Below are 21,420 nucleotides of genomic sequence, written 5' to 3' on the forward strand. Positions count from 1 at the left end.
CAATCTAGAAAGCTACTTATTATAAACACAATACTATTTTTATACATCTCTCTCCAGAGTATTACGTTTTAATGGCTTAAGTCATTTAGTTTGATGACAAAAGTAGAAACTGCAAGTTTTACCGGTGGGTTACCCATTCAGGTGGCAAATGTAATGAGAGCTGCTCGTTTACAGTTTGGTATCAGTCCTTCTCATCTGTGGTAATCACACGCAGGGGAATTTTACGGTTCCATTCAAAAAGTTCTATAAATTACTTTGTGTCTCTGATGATAAACAGAATCAAATCCTAAATCATTACATCTCTGAGATACACTTAAGAATATATTACTCTCTATGAATAGTTTGCCCAGAAGTATACTCATTGTTTACAGCATTTACCTTTATTTGAACTCTCTGTGCACGTGTTTCTTCTATCTTCTGCCTTATTTTCTCTCTTCTGTATTCTTCGTAGGCAAAGGGGTTGGCCATCATTTTTGCCTTTGAACAAGCAGGAGGAAGTAAAAGGAAAACAACATCAATACAGGACGCAGTCCATATTTTGGAGGAAAAAAAAACAACCCCAAAACACAAAAAAAACAGAAAAAAAGCCAACAAAAGCCCAACACGCATAGTTTATTGTTAAGAATAAAAATTGACGAGGGTCGGTGTCATTTACCTTATGATAAAGTCTTATGTCCATGAAAAAGCCATGCATATATGCTCTGAGCAATGACGATCCAATGAGATGAGCAAGGCCTGGGAAAAAAGTTACAGAGGATTTCAAAGAGCTTTCATATATGAAGAACTCCTATTCCAAGCTAGCCACTTCACTTACCCGATTCAAGACAAACAAGCACTGCCAACGCATCAATCTAACAGTCACATCCATTACATCAAGACTAAGTAAAACCGCAAAAAAAAAAAAAAAAACAACAAACCAGTTTGGCCAGCAAGAAATTTGAGCTGCTTCAGAGCAACAAAATCCATTTTTCTTGTCATAATACATGTTACTGTGCACTTTTTAAAAGTGCCCACAAGCACTATGCTCCATAAAAGTTTACTAAGAAAAATTCAAGAGGATTTTTTTTTAAACTCCATAGATGTTTGACAGTCACTTTTTTAGTGTGGTATAGAGATGTTTTTAATTAAAGAGTTTTGCCTTGGGTCACTGTCTTTGAAGAATCAACATGTTGAAAAAAAATACAGTACCACATCAGGTCATAAAACTGTCACCCTAGGCCCTAACCTAAGTAAGAATGAAAATACTTAAGAGTTCTCCGATTTTCCTTCCATGTATCTTCACAAATTCCAAGACTGAGAAGATGAAAAGCTTTTTATAGAAAAATATCCTCTACAGACCCCAAATCTTTAGAAATTAAGAATTAACAAGCAACTTCTAGAACTAAATGGCAAAAAAAAGTGAGAAACCACCGTGCATCTCAGAAAGCAGAGTTGTGTCTCAAAATTTTTTTAACTGTTTCCAGGAAACAGTCTTCCTGTGTATTCCAAAATGAGAGTACTCCAGCTAGTAATACAAAGAAACCCTGACGAATGAAATACAAAATAACCCCTAAACTGGTTCTTCATTTGAAAACTTGCATTTATGGGGAAATTAAGTTGACTAAGTTCTAGTGAATTTAAAGTACAATAACTATTCCCAGTCAAATCTCTGTGTAGATAATACTACATTGGCTTACATCCCCTTACAACCAGGACAGGGCTCTGCAGGATACATTCAGACCGTCTAGAACTAGAACACTGAAGATGCAGGTGCTTTGGATGACCTCCTCCTTGTATGGCCTCCTGCCAGGCCAAACCCAACTCCCATATTCAGAAGTAAATTAATTAAATTAAACTGGAGCAAAACATTGCAATCAAAACACGTAACAGACAGAAAAAGGACTAACTACCTTGGGAGAAGCATGATTGCCTTCTCTGCTATATAATTTTCAGCATTCCAATTCCTTGAAACTGTGTTTCTATTAGCCCTAGAATGATTTGTATTCTCTGGAAATTACGACATTCAAACAGGGTAGCCTTTGGCAGATTTTGCTGTAAGTTCCAACATACTATTTGAGCACCTCAAAAATATTTTGAAAACTAAACCAACTTCTCTTCCTATGTCTTCCATTTAGCGTCTGAAAGCACACATGAGATTCCTAGACATATTAAATCAGCAAATATCAATCATCTTCTTGGGATAAAAATCCAAGAAACACAAATATCTCGTGTTGCACAGGTTGGGAACCAAAGAACATAAAGCCATCAGTCTGGTATATTAATAACCAAGACGACTGGAGTAAACTACTGCCAGTGAATTTCTATCAGTCCTCATATGTCACATGGGAATTACAAAACTCACACGTGTAAATGATCAAAAACTGAACAAAGAAGTTAGCTAAAGAGGATATTTAGCTGTTTTACCTAAATTTTCAAGGTCTTGTCTGGTAACGAATTTGTAATCATCATAAACTGTGGTCTCTGGATTCTCTTCCAGTTCTTCAGTCAAGTTGTCCAAGAAGGAACACCATTTTGGGGCAGGTCCTAAAACCTGTGGACATTATAGAAAGTTATAACATTATATATTCTTACAAAAAAACCCTACAGTTAGGCTCTCAGCTACTGTGCCATAATGGAATAACAAATTAATCCCTCTGAGATCAAACAGACTTTAAGAGCAACAGCAATTACAAAGCACAATTAAACCTGTTGCTTGCCTTACCAATAAGGAGTACTATAGATTTTGTAAGCGTTATTTTAATTTACGTCATTTATTTGAGACCAACAACCTAGAGCTTTCCAGTTTAACTGTTTCAAGTGGTCCCAGTCTGATTGATTTATTAAAAGCAGAGAGCCAAACATTATTGATGAAATTATGAACCAATGGCACCAGACAGCAACTAATCTCTACAGCACTGCTGCATCCTGAACTCATTGGGCTCACTATGCAATCATGTTAAGTCCTATTCTGCCCTATTTATTTTAATTAAAACACCACAGGTATATTTCATATATTTTTATTCAAGGATAAACCCAGACTGTCTAAACAGATAAAGGGGAATACTAAAAAACTTGCATATTTCCACCATGAGGCAAAGGATTTATTTGAACAATATTATGGTGCACTATCAATGTACTTTTCCATATAAACTTCCTCCAATTTCCCAAGTTAACAATTAGCTCTCTTCGCTTTTCCCTCCCGCTGTTCTGATTGAAATTCCTCTCTACCCTGATGCACGCAGCCATACTCAACTGTTCCAATGCTGTTAATTTAGTAGGTGAGCTAGCTGAATGGAAAAATCCAACGCTACATTTTTCTCTCCAGAGCAAATCAGCTGACATTTGAGAACGTAAAGTGGCCAGTTAACTCCTAGAGTGGGACTTCTGACGAGGCTTCTGATTTGTTTGCTAAAAATGTATGTTAAAACCTCCGACGTCAACATGACCGTAGGAATGTTTGTGATTCAACAACATTTAAGATCCTATTTGATTATGGAAACAAGTAGAAGTCATTTTATATACAGAAAATACACACAGTTTGTTTTAACATGATAGTGTGGTAATAGTATGAGATAATGCCGTTTATTTAAAAGAAGTGTGTTACTACTCATTCAGAAGTCCTCTTTTGCAGACAACTAGATACGAAACATTGTAGAATTGTATCCTAGACCATAATATTCTACTAATATTCTAGTCCCTAACACTCCAAACAATAATATTGTATTCTAGACCACAATTGTCTCTGTATCAAGTATGATCTACCTTTGTAAGACTCCAGCCCTAGCTGAGAACCGTAACATGCCAAATGAAAAATTTAACTTTTTTTACTGTGCTGCATATTTTATTCCATTTAGTAAGAGCTTCCAAGGAAAAGACCTAACATGTCATTAACAGGAAAGACTCTACCTACTTAATGAATTAACCAAACTCCTATGCCTGATCCAGTAAGACTCAGCTTAAACACTATATAACACTCAGACTGATTTCCTGCCAACATTTAAGAAGCTGTTGTGTCCATCTTGTCTTCATCCGGATTTTACTCTTTTCAGTTGCTTCCCCCAAACCCACTTCTTCAAATCTAAACACCAAACTTTAATATTAATAAGAAAGCGGTCTAGATATATTAAACTGGTTCTCATGCCATTCAAGCAATCAATTATCTCTGCTTCATTACCATCAAAGCATGACTGAGGTGGAGGAATATTCTCTAAAGTTTATCTATAGTTTTGTTTTGGATTAAACCGTCTGTCATTCTTACACAATCCAAGTTGCTTACTAACTAAAATTTCATTACAAGAGAAGTTTTGTTAAATTCAAGTTTCTCTGCTGAAGATTATTAGAAATGAGATTAGAGAATCCTTGACTCGCGTCCATTTCTATTAAATAAAAAGTTCCCCTTCGTTCCATCTTGCTGACTCATCATGTAAAGATCTCTATCACTTCAATAAACCTTTTTCACCACTTCCATGCCTGCGACACTACCTGCTCAAGCCTTACAAAGTGCACGTTACTCATTTTGAACTCAGGCCACTCCAGCCACTTACGGTAATCCCCCAATGGGATCTTGAACGAATAACCAATGCAGAAGTCTCACAAATGAGGAAAAACAGTTTATTTGCTCTTTAGCTGTGGCTCCGCTCACTGTTACAAGTATCCCTGTGCTCAAACCCTGATATTGAGAGTAAAACCTTTCATGGCACGTGATCTGTGACATGAAACACACAAAGCCAAAAGACCTGATTATTCATTATCATCTGTGAAGCGAGTTGGACGATCAGATCATAGAAAACAAGGGAGGGGAAATGAGATAATTAACGGAAAAAAGCAGTGGCAGAATACCAGGAAAAAATAGAAAGTCCAACCATTATTCAAATTTCACATGTAATCTGACAAAAAGGAAAACCCTACAGAGATGTCTGCGTATGTTTTATTGCCTATTTCCCCCTCTTCCACCCTCATGAAACCACTTGCCTACCTATTCTAGGTCACTTCAGGAGCTTTGCTTTGTATGCTAAAATGGAACATATTTTAAATCTTAGGAAGAAATTTAAAAATAGAGAAGGCAAACTATACCAGCCACAATCACAAAAACATAAACTGGAAGTGTCCTTCTCTTGCAATAGGGATTCTTCACAGAATTTAATTGCCACTGCAGACTTTAATGCTCTGTTATCCGCTATCAACCAACAGACTTGGCAGGATGGTGCCGAGAGCACTCTGAAACAGCCGGCTCTGCCACTCCTGTGCCCAAGTACAAATGCAATCGTTCAGAGGGCTGGTCTGCGCTGGGCCACCAAGGATGAAACCTGTCTGTCCTCCCCATTCACGGGTCTCCATACAGTGGGCATGCAGCAGAACAGTGGGAACACCTCAGAGCTCGTGCCACCACCGCAGCCTGGTGTCCAGTCCGTGCCAAACCCAGCAAAGCAGCCACGACGCTGTGGAGTTTGGGGAGGCTAATTAATACACTTGTCAATTAGATTGGGAACGTACAATTCTGCCATACTGAAGGGAGAAAAAAATGCACGGGAATTCACAGCAAGGTAATCGCACGCAACTAAACTGACAGATCTCATTTTTATGGTATTCATACAATACCACATTCATATATGTTGCTTCTCTGCAAGTTTTAGAAAAGCTGCACACAGCTAATGGGAAAACCATTACTAAATGAGTGCACATCTACACTCAGCTTTTACTCTAAGATAGGAAAACCAGGCATCATCACCAACAGTGATGGAACCAATATTTTTGCTATTTTCATTATTATTCCATTTTCAGGAGGATGACCACTTCTTGAGACAATTTCTGACAATTGCTGGTGAAAGAAGATTGCCTTTGAAAATACTTTTGCCCATCAACAGAGAAGCCTCCCCTGCAGGCTAGGGGAGCTGCTCCCTGCTCCCCTCCTTAACCAACTGGGAAAAGCACCCAGGAGGAGACCAAAACATGGTTATCCCACAGCGTGTCCCACCACCGCGCTGCAAGGCAGAGTGGCGGCTGGGTCACGCTGGGCAGGGGACAAGGAGAGCAGCCCTCTCCTCCCCACAGGTGAGCCACGCGGCCGGACTTACTATGGGGGGCTTCCCACTGCCATACACGGGTAACGCAGACATCTCACCACTGCCTTCCGTGTCATATACCAAGCCACAAGAAGCAAAGATGTGGACTTTATAATTATTAGCATCATGCCATCCAATGGAATTTTTTTTTCAGACACATTAGAATCTTCTTTTTAAAAAGTTTAGACACAGAAAAAACAAAACATCATGAGTAATCTGGCATGTAACTGAGTGGAGATGACAAGTGTAAAGCCAAACTGTTCAAGTAAAGGGAGAGAAAAATGTTGCCAGAAAAATATTTGTAAAAATTGTAAAATAACTTCAAGAAACACACTTCTTTGTATTCTATTTTACAAGATGTTTAACTTAGTAATTTTGTAGCACCACAAATCTTACGTGGGACAGCTCTGCAATGTCCCGTTCTTATGACCATGCCTAATTGTGTCGAAAATATCACCCTGTCATCAGTCTGTAATTCCCCTAAAATTAATGAACCCTAGAACAGAGCAGGTATTATTCCCAACCCACAACAGATGTTCCTTATCTCCAATCTGGAACACCAGACAGCACTTGTACACTTTTAAATGCCACTCAACAATCTGGCAGCCAGCTCCGCAGAGCCCTTAGAGCCCCAGAAAAACGGGGTCTAATCCTAACTAGTATTAAACATGCTCAACAACTTAAAAGAAGCAAGGATGAGCGGCAGCTTCCAGAGTCAGATGTCACGAGATTTAAGTTAGACGGCTTTGAATGCACATACAGACGAGTATTGTTAAGTATCTGTCTGAAGGTTTCAGGGACCAATTCTACACGAGTGAACTGAACAGTTGCTCTTTCCTTGTCAAGGAGTCAAAACAGGTTCCAAAATCTATTTTTCAAGATGTTAAATAGCAAGTCCCTGGAAGATTTCATACAAGGCAGTGATAAACTCTTTGGCTGTAAATAAGATGTCAAAATATATTAAGACTCAACCGCAGCAGAAACTCCTCCCAACCTTCACTGATGTATTTTAGCAATCAGAAATACGCAAAATGTTCACAGACAGCATAAATCAGACTTGAAAATAATTAACCAGAATTTGCAAAGTTTACACTGACTGAATTCCCTCTAGAAGACTAACTTAGTGTATGTGGATATCATTCAACAAAACACTTCCAGAGGCTTTGGAAAGCAGAAGTGTTAGCTGCCGTGGCTGTAAAAAACAGCAACGCACAGTTTCACCGAAACTTCAGAGTTTCATGAAAATTAACACTGTAATGCTGTATCATGTCATACCACAATAAGATAGTTAATAACAGACAAGTATGAAAATACATCATATCACTGCTCAAAAATCTTCAAATTATTTATTGTCATACCTTCTATGGATTTTAAATTAGGCTGTAAGACCTTTACCAGGTAGCAAAACCTGTACTAGTTTATTCAAATAGTATGGCAGTGAATAATTTATGTTAATTACAACAAAAATAGCATATTTTTAAGGCCTTTGACAGAGCCCTGGGTACAGTGTATTGTGTAAAATTACTAAGATAAGAATTTTAATAACTGCAAGGCAAGACAGGAACTTACTAACGAGAAACAGTTTATGCTGAAAGGGGTGCTACTGCCCAGAGAGCAGGTTACAAGTAAAGCTCCAGGGGCTATCCTATTAAATATTTTCAGTAATGACTGCCACATATAGTAGGAAAATGCCAATAAAATCTGCTGGTGGCAAAGTGTCACTCAAGAAGGGTCAAAACCTCTCGGGGGGGGGGGGGGGGAAGCTACCTTGAAAACTAAGATGCTGGAAATCGGATGAACTATGGAATCACAGAATCATTTAGGTTGGAAAAGACTTTTAAGATCATTGAGTCCAACCGTTAACCTAACACTGCCAAATCCACCACTAAACCATGTCCCTCCGCACCACGTCTACATGTCTTTTAAATGCCTCCAGGGATGGTGCCTCAAGCACTTCCCTGGGCAGCCTGTTCCAATGCTTGACAACCCTTTCAGTGAAGAAATTTTTCTTAATATCCAATCTAAACCTCCCCATACATAGCCAAATCACTATCAGCTGTAAAGAACAGAATAGGAAAAATGATACCAACTGATCACAAGACAGTAAAATAGTCATATAAAATCATTGTACTCGTATAGGATAGGAATAATGACTCAGCGGAGGCATCTCGTACAACTCCAGGCAATAATGTTCAGGATATGTGAATGCAAACTGTAGCAAGTACAGCGAAAGGCTGCTAGGATGATTTCTGAAACAATAATGCTTGCACAAGAACTAATGCATGCAAAGCTATCACAGCGACACTGTAAATCAGAAAAGTTAGCTAAGCATCAGAGGACTGTGACTCTTCAACAGCCTTTTAATGGAGATAACGAGGAAGAAACAAACAATTAATTTGCAGATTAAATCTGACGTTCATGGAAAAGATTATACAGTCTCATTGCCTGTGATAAGATGGGACTGGACTCCATGACCCAAGGAAGCTCCTCCATTTCTCTGTTCCCATTTGAAAAAAACCAACCCAAACTTAAAGCACTTTAACAAAGAGTGATAATCTTTTCTAGACTAGAATTTCTGTAAATTACATTTTACACATACGACTCAATGACTTCACATACATATTTACCTGTAGGAGACAAAAATAACTTTTGGGGGGAGACAAAGAATAGTAATAAAATCTTAATTTTGGTGTTCGGGGTTTTTAATAAAATGGTACAATAAAAAACATTTTAAACTTTTGACAGGAGACAGTTACTGGAGAAAGCAAATGCACATCTAAACGTGCATATTCTCAGCTTCAACAATGCCATTTAACAGGAGAAGGGAGATTACAGAAGGCCTAATGAGGGAGGAGAAAAAAATAGGTGATCCCCAGGGTGTGGGCAGTGATTGAAATGTGCAATTGCGTTTTAAACATAATTAGCTCTCTAATTGCATAGCCAAGTTTAATTAATGCAATTACATGAGTAATTAATTACTATCCATTTTAAGAGTACTGCTTTCAATGTTTTGTTCTCTAATTTTAAGAATTAGACAGATCTCAATATGTAATAACTTTGAAAAGTTTCCATCTATAAGCATTGAAAAGGCAAAAGAAGAAAGAACACCTGGTTGTACCTCGTTAACAGTCAAGGTTACATCAATTGCAATTGGTTACACTCAAAAATCAGATGGATTATTTGTAGCTTGTAGACATGAAAAGCTGTGGCTCTCCATCCTTGTTTCTCTGCTTTCGGGCCTCAGTCATACCCAGCCCAAGAGCTTCAGAGAGCCCAGGAGATTACCTCACGTTAGAAAGGACCCTTGCAAACACCTTGCCTTGTTACGTTTCTATCCACTATGTTTCCATATACAGTGTTTCCCTTAGTAACCAACAAGCTCTGAACAATTTGTGATTTTGAGTTTTATTCTGCCATTCCTTTCCAATCTTTCTCCCTATGAATGCTTTACAATCAACTCCAATTGCGCCCTGTTAATCTAACGAGTAATTCCATTTAATGTACTGACTAAAACTCTTTAATTCTCTAAATTAAATGGGTTTTGGCAATAAACTCAGAACAAATCTCCCATATATTTTCATTTTCCATAATTTCATGCTTTCATTCACCCTACATTATATGGCATAGATTTGATGCTTTTACAGCCATCAAGTAGCTCACTGGAGTACAGCTATGACCGAGAGAGACTGAATAGCACATTTTTCCTTTTCGGCATATTACTGACAACAGCACTGCGTTTGGTTTTAAGCCCACGCAATCATAAATTTCACTGAACTATACAACGAATTGGCTCTTTCTCTCATCCTAACTCCAGCACATCCAGACATTTTTGGCAGATTCACTAATCAGAGAGGTTGGTTTTCCTACCTTTCAGTACGCTATGGAAGCTGCCAAATCAACAATTTGGAGGTTTTACTCCTTAGAGAGCATGTTAAAGGAAATGTTGCTTTTAAGATCTTCCCAGTGTTAAACAAAAACTGCTGCAGGAACATGCACGCATCTTCTAGGAATGAGATACTAAATCTTTCTGCCCTGGTAGTTATCAGATAGTAAGTACTTCTTTTTCTAATCCTAAGTAGTCTCTCTTAATAGTGTCGGTGTTTTGTTTGTTGGGTTTTTTTTTAAATCTCACATTCTCTGATACGACAGGTATTACAGTCAGTTAACCAGTCACAGGTCTGCTCTCACTGTGAGTGCCTTCTTGGTGAAGCCACCATCTTTTGAAGGAGTCCTCTTGCTCATAATGTTGGGAAAAAAAATGCCCTCCAACATAGGAGCAGCAAATAATTTTTCAGCAAACAAAGTTACTCCATAAAATTGTAAATAACATCAGCAGAATAGTTCTTTTCCTCACAAAACAGGAAGAAAAAGGGATACTTCTCACAATTCACCTGTGACTTACCAGCCATGGGCATTAAGACTAAGGAGACGGACGCTTTCACCAACGTCCCTCTCATGTTCTGACATGCTGACATACATAAACACTCGACACTATTGCTATGGATCTTTGTATTTATCAGACTCCCTACACATTTTAGGTCTTTAGACAATTGGAGCTCAGACAATTTGAGGTCAGAAAAAGAGGTAGAAATTTGAAGTACAAGAACCTGCTACTTCCACATTAAGTCAACTCATCAAATGAGATAAGAGAGTCTGTTCTTATTCTAATGTAGCAACTTCTATAGCATTTCTCCTGTAATAATAGAGGCATAAGTTACTTAAATACTGAGCAGTAAGTTCAGCTGAGACTCACTTCACAAGATTTATTTACCTGTGAACATCCACTGATGGTCTGTTTCTTTATCCATAATAAAAAAAAGGTGCAGATCAGGTATGATCAGCTGTTCTAATGCCTTGCTGACAATAAAAGGCAGCAACCACGTTTTGTCTTTTATTTATATCCACACCTCCCATTCCCTACTGCATCTGGCTATGTGCTCTTACCGATTCCTTTGCAAAGGTTCTGGGATTCATTAGACCCTTCATGAAGCCAATTTACCGTTCAGTGACTCAACGTCAGTGAACCAGCACAACTCCCCTCACAAACACATCTCCACATTTTATAAGAAGTCTGAACAAAAAAAACACCCACCCTATCACAATTCTCCTTGAAGAATAAATCCCTCATAATGCTCTCCACCTGCATTTGCAATTTTGACTGCAGGGGAGGCAGACAAGGCAATTACAAGTGGGAGACTTCATAACTGCCTTGGCCTTTTTCTTACACAAGGAGAAAATTTCTACACAGGTTCTACCTGGTCCAACACAGTCAGAAGTATGTTTCTCAAAATTTAACAGCATTTCTTGCAATACTAAGGGCATGGGCCATCAATGGACAAAATTTCCACTACTAATCGAGATGAGAGTAACATGTGCATTGATTTTAGTATGCACGTAATAGCCTCTTATCGCCATCTAAATTAACAAGTTAAGAACCAAGAATAAGCCAGAAATGCAAAATCTCAGCAACTCTCCTTCTCCACTTCTCTGTTGGGACAGCAAAATCCCCGACTGTCATACAGTGTGTGGGGGGACTTGCCCCTCGTGCTTTTAAGTGGCTGGGGACAACAGGGCTCTCACAGTACAAGCCAGATGCCAAGGAACGGTACAGCACAAATACCTTTACAGCCATGAAAACAAAACTTACCGTACTGGCGTTGAAAGCATGACCTGCATTATAGGGAAATTTGAGGGATGCTACAGACATAAAGGTAACGGCAAATCCAGCTGTACGTCTACCTTACATAACCGACAAACTACTGGAAATCTAGGAACGCGTGAGCTTCTAATTACTCCCTACCATGGCAGCTTAATTGCTCTTTGCAAACCTGGGAAGACGACTGCTCTGTGAGTTCATACAACTACTGCCAGGCAACACAAAGGGAAGGAAAGGCAACTACCTGTTGGGAATATGCTACTCCTCCAGACAGATAATGAAGATAACCTCAGCATAAACCAACATGCTTTTTACAGAGCATAATGCTAGGAAGAAGAAATTTTATAAAACTTCTGCAATAATTTTCTTTGAGTAGGAAACATCTTTCAAATACATATTTGAAAGCTTTCATATATTTGATGGGTTTATTTATCTCTCAGGTTTGTGTGATAGAAATCTTAAATCCTCACAACTCTTGTTACTATTTTTCTATAAAACAGTCATAACTCACAACACATTTGGTTCACTGAATGCAGCACAAAAGATGACAATACAGATAAGCCACAAGAGTCACTTGCCTCTGCTTTCTAATACAATGAAATAAAGACTTAGTTGAAATTATCACATAGAGAAAATTCTCACGTGCTTTGCCTTCTCTGATCCAAAAGCTAAAAAAGACACTAATACTTATTACATGCTGACAGACCATAGTATAGTACAAACTTTGTTTTCAGCAATCACATTTTTTTATTATCTGTGACTGCTTCTCTCTTCACTGACTGAAGTTGAGCAGCAGCTGCATCTCTAAATTTTAAGAAACCAGGTGAAGAACAGATGGTCCAAAGGAAGGAATGAGTGCAACTTAATAAATAAAAAATATCTTTCAGATACTTACGGCTTACATTTTCTACCACTTAAAAAGGGGAGCACACTCCCCCCTCAAAACCCGTTTTCTTAAAACAGGAACTCAAGAACAGAGGGTCCCATACTACCAGTTGCTTAAGAAACAGTCACAACATGAAAACACGTGTGAGTCTATCAACTGGCAGAGCAATCACCTGGTATAATTTAGTATAACTTCTGCTTTTAAGAGTTTTCTCCTTTGCTCTAGGAAGGCTACGATGTAAACTATAAGGAAGTATGGACTGAACAGTCAGCATGCTACTACCTACTAAAAAAATAATAAAGAAGTGCTGCCTATCATACTATCATTCACAACTGCAGCATGCAGGGATCATACACCTTCATAATCCATACATGATGTTGAACTACTTCTTCATCACCACCAAAAAACATCCAAAACAAGTTTTACCGGAAGATCAGAAATTGTTTCCTGATTATCGCATGTTGGTGTTTTCCTTCTATATATGTGTGATAAGTGGTACAGTGTCTCTCAGCCAGCGCATGGGAAATGGAGGATATCCTTTGTTGGGAATAAGCCCAGCATGTTATTTTTCAGTTTGAACCTGTTTAGGTTAAAAGTAGGAAGCTCACATTTCTGTTTGTGAAGATAAACAACATTTTTCCTATGCTTGTAAATATTGCGAGATAGGTAATGTATCATTCACCAGACATTCTTTTTATATTGTTTGCACAATTTTCCGTGTAAAGGATTGTACTGTTCTGGATGGAAAACACAGTTCTAAAAGAATGATATACCAAAACTCAGAATTAACTTAAAGGCCAAAGATGCACTCAAGTGTCTATATTAATGGAAAGTTTTTTCTTTTAACACTTGGCAGCCCCAAAGCATGACTGTAATATGCTACTTCGTAACAACCCTGCCTCCCAGTCATTTCACAGTTCTCAAAATAAGCGAACTAAGGCTAAGACCAACACGTCCCATTCTATGTCATAACTACTGTATTTTTATTTTACAACATTTTTTCCAAGAGAATGAAATGTTTTTCTACACTATATATTGTTTCAGGATAAAAAAAGAAATCTCTTAGCACAATTCAGTTTCATGGCTGCTTTCTACTTTACCTAAAATTTCTTAGGTAAGGGTTGTATTGAAGGAGACGAACAACTGTCTTCTAAAAAGTACAGCCTCATCATACGATCTTCCAGAAGAGAACTGAGGCAGCGTTAATCCAGAACAACCTCATACTGCCAACCAGAAGACATGAAAACATCCTAAAAGAAATCAAAATCTCACACTCCAGCCCTAATCTGTTCTATTAGCGTCAAAATGCCAGTCATAAATATAAAAAGAATTGCATCATTTGCTTCATAGCTTTTACCATGCAGAAGCCAAAAATCAGTTCAGTTCTTGCTGTAACTCTAACAGCACCCATAAACCATTTTAATGACAGCTGACTATACAGAACATTGGTCTTAAGGGCATGAAGTACAAGGTGTGGATCAGTGTTTTTCTCTAATTGTATCCCCACCATATAAAGACCCAAGAGAGGAAAAAAAAGACAATAAGTAGATGAGAGAAAGGATGAGAACATTACGTCTTCTGAAAGGCTATGACCATAGAGGTAAGCGTGAAACGTGCTACACATGAGAAACCTCCCACATCTTTTAAAGTGAAAAATGGCAGACTGTAAGGATAGATAGCTGATGATTATAACCCCTCGCACACAACTAGTGAGACCAGACTGACAGAAAATACTACCCTATTTCAGATAAATGCTTCTTCTGTCGGTAAATGAACTGAACACAACTCTCTGGTCAATCCAGTCACAAGTAGGTTTAGAAGCAGCTGACCTGGAAGCCTACAATCAAAGCATGTTCATCCTTAATTCACAATCCAGAACTGTTCCAAACTAGTATCAAGGAAAAAAAAAAAAAAAGTGGTGAACTAAGGTATTAAAAAACTGCCTTCACTTGTATTTCCTTCAGTAAAAGGTCTTTGCAGATTTTTTTCATCAAATAGCCAGTGCATTAAATGAAAACATATAAGCTAGTAGAATCTGGTGCCTTAGTCTGTGATTATGCTATTTCAGGGTTAATTACTAAGGAAAACCTAGCTTTTTCTACAGTTTTGCTAAAACTATTTTTTCTAAATCTAAGTAAAAAGAACTTTTTCTTTTTTTTAAGAATAAGCATATTCGAGGTATATTCAAAACAAAAAGATGATGATAAAGAGTAATTAAACCAGGCAAAAAACCTAAAAAAAAGGAGAAATGAAATAATTTAAAATAGCATGTATGAAAAGAAAGAAGTACCAGCAATGGCTGGTTTAGCTGAAAAGCCACCCAATCTGAAGGGGATAAAATTCATAAATATTTCTAGCAATAAAGAGATCCACATATCCAAAGTGGGTATTGTGTTAGAAACCAGACCCATTATAAGATATTCTTGGAGAAACTGAATCATTGAATAGGCAAGAAATACTTGTCCTTGAAACATTTCCAGTTTATAACTCCAACAACTCTGAACTAGGGGAGTGCTAAGATATCAAATGATTTTCCAAAACCACCTGAAAAGAAGCCAGAGACGCTCCAGGATTTATTTTTTCTTAAAGAGCTTAATATCTTCTCTACACCAAAAGTACATTGCTTCTAGCCTCAACAGGGAGTTTTCTGCCAAGACTGCAGGAAAGTAAAAAAAATAATACCCAGAACACAGAATATTACACTCAATTAATTACATGCTTAATTGCTCTCTTCTTTTAACAGCCTAATGAACAGAGCAAGTTTCAGTTTCAGTATGTATATGTAGCCCAAAGTTTCAAGTCCAATAAAGGAGACAGGACTGATTTGAAACGTCTGTGCTAAGATCAGACATGTTCATGTAACCAGTAGTAAACACCTATGCCCCTTGCCTTCCACCCAGAGCATCCGGGAGCTAACACGCAGGGCTTTTTTCTGCACAACCTGAAAAGAGAACATTATGTATCGTGGAAGCTGACAGCCTCAATTAAACTTAAGAGAATCCAGCTCATCTCAGATCCCAGGCCAGTGGACCACCATGTGTTGGTGGAGTTTCTTCCTCCCTTTGCTTCGTTGGCCAGGACCTGGTTGCACTATTGACTCAACTTACGTTTCTGAGTCAGTAGTCTGAAAAGTATCCCAAGGCACACACATCTTTCATTTCAACCTTCCCGAGGCACACATCAAAGCGATATACCAGGAAGCCAGCTGGCAAGAAGTACGTTTCAAATGTTTGCATAAACTGCAAGTTAACTATTAAGCTATTGGCAAACAGCCCAATTCCAGTCAGAGGCACTTGCCCTCATTAAAGCCCAACAAAATAAAACAAAAACAAAGTCTCTAAGCTAGATGTTACCTATGTAAAACAAATATTTCATTTTAATGGCCAGTGAAGGTACAGAGTTACTTCTCGTTCTCGAACTGTATGAATTTAACCAGATTCGGTTTGGCTTTTACTCCCTCCCTGCAACTGTGTACCTGTATAAGGCATCTTCCTGCCATTTAAAAGCAAACCTGCCTGTCCTTTCTAGTAAACCAAAAATCATCATCTTTTCCCTCTACTAACAGCTTTGCACACAAAAGAAACAAGTGTGGCAATTATTTCTTTTTTTTTTTTTTTAAGAGAAGCATAGTTCTCTCAGACATTCCTAGTCTCAAATGTCATTGCTATATTGTTGAAAATTCTGCAGGAAAAGCTGATGCATGCTATTTCATTTACAGACAATATTATGATACCCGTTGTCAACTCTTTTATAATCCTGAAGTTCAAGAGACAGTCATTTTTTTGGTTCTGCAGTGGAAATTTAGCTTTGGCATTAACAATGGAGAGAATGGGCACATGTACACAGATAATTCAGTCAGACATGAGCTCAGTCAGACCATACTCCAAGCTGGCCGGACAGGAGCCAGCTCTGGTTCACAAGCGATGGAGCTGTGTTAGCTCAGCGCTGTGCCCACACTAATAAAACCTGCTGAGAGGCTGGGTATATTGGGCTGGGCACAGTCCTGCGCTGTCTGGCCAACTTCAATCAAGGACCGAGGACGCTGGGTCTGGCTGCACCCATCCGCGTACACATACACTCCTGCTCTGCAAGACTCCGACCCCTGCGCATCTCTTCTTCTTCTTCTTCTGCACTTTTTTATTTCTTATGTTGTAAACTAGAAGGCTAGAGCACAGCACCATCCATTCAACATGTTAAGTATCCTCCTTGACCATGACCATGGTAATTCCTTGTAGCTGTTCCAGTGAAGATTTAAAAAGAGAATAGTTACTAGCACTACAGGGCAATGAGCAGGCTAGGGCAATCGAATGGATTCTATTTGCACAAAAGTACTTCCAAGAGCTCTGAAACACAGCTGTCCTTTATAGTAGTAGCATTTCCCCCAGGCATTTATTCTGTTGTGGAATTCAAGAATTCTAACTCAGTTCTTGTCAACATCTCAAAAAACAGATGACGCATTTTAAGTAGTATTCATGTCTATCTCAAAGTAAACAAACAAACAGAAAATTAAGCTATTCACTGGAAAAACAGTGAACCCTAGCTCTTGGAAAAAACCAGAAAACTAGACTATGGAAAGAGATCAGGTAATACAGCAAATCACTACTTCTTTAAAGTTTTGCTCCAAACACACATGCAACCAAACTCTTCTTTGCCTGTGCAAGGAAACTACTCAGTGTTCCAAGGATGGAAAAAAAACCCATGTCTTAATAATTTACTGACATAGAAACCAAAGGACAGGTGTGCATCTCTGAGCTCAAATAACTAGCCCAAAAGATCAAGGAATAAAACTGTAACATGCACACGTTAATAACATTGAGCTTTCCTTAATAACAAATGCCCTGGAGCACCTTAAGGCTGACACGACTTCTCCATTTTTTATTTTCTTCATTTAAAAAGGAGATTAAAAAAGAAAAACCAAACCCAAAACAGCCAACCAAAACAGATTTACTGAGCTACATACTTGATTTTTAGGAAATGCAGTAAGAAATCCTTCAATTATACAACGCTATGCGCCAGTCCCTTCAGTCTTGCTTGTGAAAAGGCAGACAGGGTAAAAAAGCCAATTACTTAAGCGTGAGACCCCTGTCTCTATTTCAGAGGAACAACTTCTCATTACCTTTAACTTGTCTATTGTCTAAAATAAGCATTCTGTCTTTTGAAATGAACTACAGCTTGTTGACTAAAAAAAAAGTCATGCCAGTATTTAAGATACCTTCAGCAGCCTTCAAACTCAAAGCCATTGACGTGAACTGGAGAAGTTTACCTTATTCAAAAAGCGAATTTAATCTGGGCAGTAGCCTTTGAATAAAATTTTAAATTTTCTTATTAAAAAATAGAACTCATATTTATTTTTATGCATTAATGTTCATAATTTGGATCCATTTGTATACTCGTGTCACTGTGAATGTAAAACCCATAAAAAGGTATGATCCAAACAAGTTCAGGCAGATTCAGGTACCGCTAATCAGAGAATGGTGACAAAAGAAGATGGTTTAAGGAAAGATTTGTGTTAATTTTCATTGGAATAGCCTGCACGCTGCAAAAATACTAGATAGTATTAGTCAATATTTTGGTTTGCAATAATGTCTGCTAAGTATTACATTTCTTAGCTAAAAATTACTTATCTGACTTCAGAAACATGAATTCAGTATTCACAGAGGATTCTGCAAGAGTAAGATTTCTGAGAGAGTAAAAAATAAGTATTTTGCATTTTGATTTACAATACATGCAAGAATACTCAAAATAATACTGGCTAGAACAAGTTCTAACAAACATTCATTGCTGGTGACAATCAAGGCAATGAAATAGTTTTTTGGCTAAACGGCAATGTTGGATATACACCTCTAATATACTATAGCTGTGAAGTTCATACATCATGCACACCTGCATAAAAAAAAAAAATCTCAGTGCAGAATTTTCAGAGAGAAGCTGAACCTTGCCCTTAGTGACAGAAGGAATGCTTTTTCCATCTGAATTACTTAAATTGAGTAACCAGTCCATTCAAGTTTTAAGAACACATCAGACTGAAAATACAGGAGTTTGTCCTCCCCAATCCATTAATTAAAAAGATGATAGATAAAAAAATGCTTGGAGAGTTACTCTCTAAACCTTACAAAGGACAAGGTAAACAGAAACAATGCGTTCTGCTTCTACTACAGCTAATATTTGTCTTAAATACAAAAGTATTTGTTGCCCCCCCGCCCTTTGTTATCCAAAGCATGGAACAGCTCCAGTTCACAAAATATAAGTTGGTTAGAGCTGAATTAGAGAAACAGATAATTTATATCTAAAGAACAGCAATGACACACAAAATATAAAATTTTACTTTTCTGTAAATGCAAAAAATCTAATAATAAAAGCAAATATAACCAGACTACAGAATTGTTTAGAGGGGTATACTGTTGTGTTTAGACATGTCCATACAACAGCTATATTGTACCTATTCCACAAAGAAAAATGTCGACCGATGAACCTCCATCTTAAATGTAATCAAGATCATATGAGGAAGGAAGGAGACGACCCAGAAATAAACTAAAGAAATTTAAATTAAAATTAATTTAAAATTTATTATCTGAATTCAGACTTCTTGGCCGATTTAAAAAAAACAGTTAAAAATATATTTCAAACTTAAGAAATTTTACAGTTTGCCCAGAATGTGAATAAAATTAATGAAGATTTATAGTCTGGTCAGCTATTCTGCTTGTAACATTGGCGTATACATCCTACTATCTATCTGCAACGGCACCAAAAACGCCCTAGTGCATGCAGTGCAGAATCAGAACCAAAACAAGAGTGAACGGCAGGTGTAGCCTTCCGCACCATTCCCTAACAGCAGAAGGCTTGCTGTTGAGTCTCCCTAAAACCAACCTGCAGAGACGTAACGTACCGTTAACCTACAGTTAAGCCTTTCAAGTGAAGAGCTTCTCATGTGAAAAGCTGCAATTCAAGCAGGGCACTGAGCAGAAACTACAGCCACGAGCCATACTTGAAGGCACACAATAACATTTCTGGGTCAGAACAGAGAATAACATTTATTGCCATGACTACGTCACTATACACCACATATTAAAGATAATAATGAAACATTTCGCAACAAAGCAAAATTATTATCCTGAAAGTAAGGTATACAGTCCCTACTTAGGAATTATTTTCTGATTAGCTATCAAAAACTACTTTTTCTGGCAAAGCTCCACTTGAATTTCCTACTGCCACCAGCCAGTTTTGGAACTGGTAGCAAAAGACAAATTACAGGCTGTTTTTTTTAGTAATTCAATGAGTTACATTAATAAATTATAATTAGCTTAAATTTACATTATCATCAGAAGTCAGAGAACGTAGACATGAATTTGCAGAAGTAATTTTCCAACATGAATACCTGAATGGCACCAAACAACTGACTTTTAAAAGAGCAATATCAGCAAGAATTTGTATTACTTACTGGTATATAATAGATATTCATTTTAGGGGCTTCATTGGCAGTCATTAGCATTCCTAAAAAGAGATTTCCGCATTAAAAATATTGGTCACAAGAGGATAACACTACTTTTTTAAAAAAATATATATATATACTTGACGCATTTAATTCACATGAAGTAGATTTGTACAGAGAACTTAAAATATCTTTCCAGAGAAAAAAATGGAAAAAATGGAAAATTTGCTGGCACAAAAAAAATGTTAAATAATTAGAATGGCAACCTGAGTATTTGTAGGGAAATAATCCTTCCTGGGTTAGGGGAGGAGGGGTGAAATCACATTACCCGCAGCTCATACACTACATAGTCTGGGCCGGCAATGGAACAGCTAATCGGGACCCATAATAAATTGTTGTGTCAAACGCTAAGGAAAAAAAGTCTGATAGCAGCACAACTAATGAAGCTTTGTTTCCTACATATTCATCCCCTTTTGTTCTCTCTCTTAACAAGTGTTCAGCACCACTCCAAGCAACACCAAGTCCTGACAACTGCGGGCTGCCAATTCTCATAACAAATTTAAATAGTTCATGCCATAATAATATTTAGAACAAATCCAGTTAGTACTGCACTTAAAAACTACCTTGGCCATAAACTTGTATTATTAATACAAGGGGGGTTGTTTATTTGGTTTGCATTTAAACACATCTATAGTCTAAACGAAGTCATAAATCGTAACGTGGTTTACACCTTTATTCATATTTCATCTTGGGAAATCAACGCAACAGTAGCCTGTCAACAGAAAATGAGAGACACGATATTGTGGCTTCAAATGCAGTAATATTAGTGATATCAGCCAACTGGGGCAAATGTAAAATTTGAAATATCTACGAATATACCTAAGAAACACCACGAATAAGGGTTGCAAATACTCTGAATATAAAAAACTCCTGCGGAAATATTAAAATCCATGGAAAATCTCCAACTGCTACAAGACTTCATGAAGTTCAAAATGAGAAATGCTATCAATTTCCTTCTACAATAACAGACAAATAAGAAGGTTGGGCATATACTTTCACATTTATCTCAATTTTGTCTTCCAACGTAGCCGATCACCAGGTAATACAAGAGATGGAACATGAAGAAGAAAAGAACAATCACGTTAGATAACATTCAGATCTGAAAGTATTGTAAGATACGCCACTGAGACTATGAATAACTGGGTCAATTACTACACACCCAGAGGGTAGAAATATAATTTACACCCAACTAGAGGAACGCAATTAACATGGGTGGAGTAATCCTTCCTACCTAATCCTTTTATTAAAAACACACAATGCAGCTTATAATGTCAGCAAACAGGGGGCTTGCTTTCCTGGCAAAGCAAGAAATTTGTGAAAGCTTAGTCAGCAAACTGAGGCTAAAAAC

At 37.7% G+C, this 21,420-nt stretch overlaps 1 protein-coding gene across 3 annotated transcripts in view; it reads right to left on the reverse strand.

The window, feature by feature from the left end:
• The window catches only part of NOL10 (nucleolar protein 10), a 58,622-nt gene that overhangs the window by 17,231 nt on the left and 19,971 nt on the right, over nucleotides 1–21,420 (reverse strand). For all 3 annotated transcript variants that reach the window (XR_012586347.1, XR_012586346.1, XM_074581846.1), the window contains exons 13-16: nucleotides 20,022–20,074; nucleotides 2,404–2,530; nucleotides 656–735; nucleotides 379–477 (exon numbers count right to left, since the gene is read on the reverse strand). Coding sequence is in view for 1 of the 3 variants with exons in the window: in XM_074581846.1 (XP_074437947.1) it covers nucleotides 379–477; nucleotides 656–735; nucleotides 2,404–2,530; nucleotides 20,022–20,074 (359 nt within the window). In the remaining 2 variants the exon portion in view is untranslated. The remainder of the gene's footprint in view (nucleotides 1–378; nucleotides 478–655; nucleotides 736–2,403; nucleotides 2,531–20,021; nucleotides 20,075–21,420) is intronic.

Source organism: Larus michahellis, chromosome 3 (assembly GCF_964199755.1).
Source record: "Larus michahellis chromosome 3, bLarMic1.1, whole genome shotgun sequence".
Taxonomy (NCBI): domain Eukaryota; kingdom Metazoa; phylum Chordata; class Aves; order Charadriiformes; family Laridae; genus Larus; species Larus michahellis.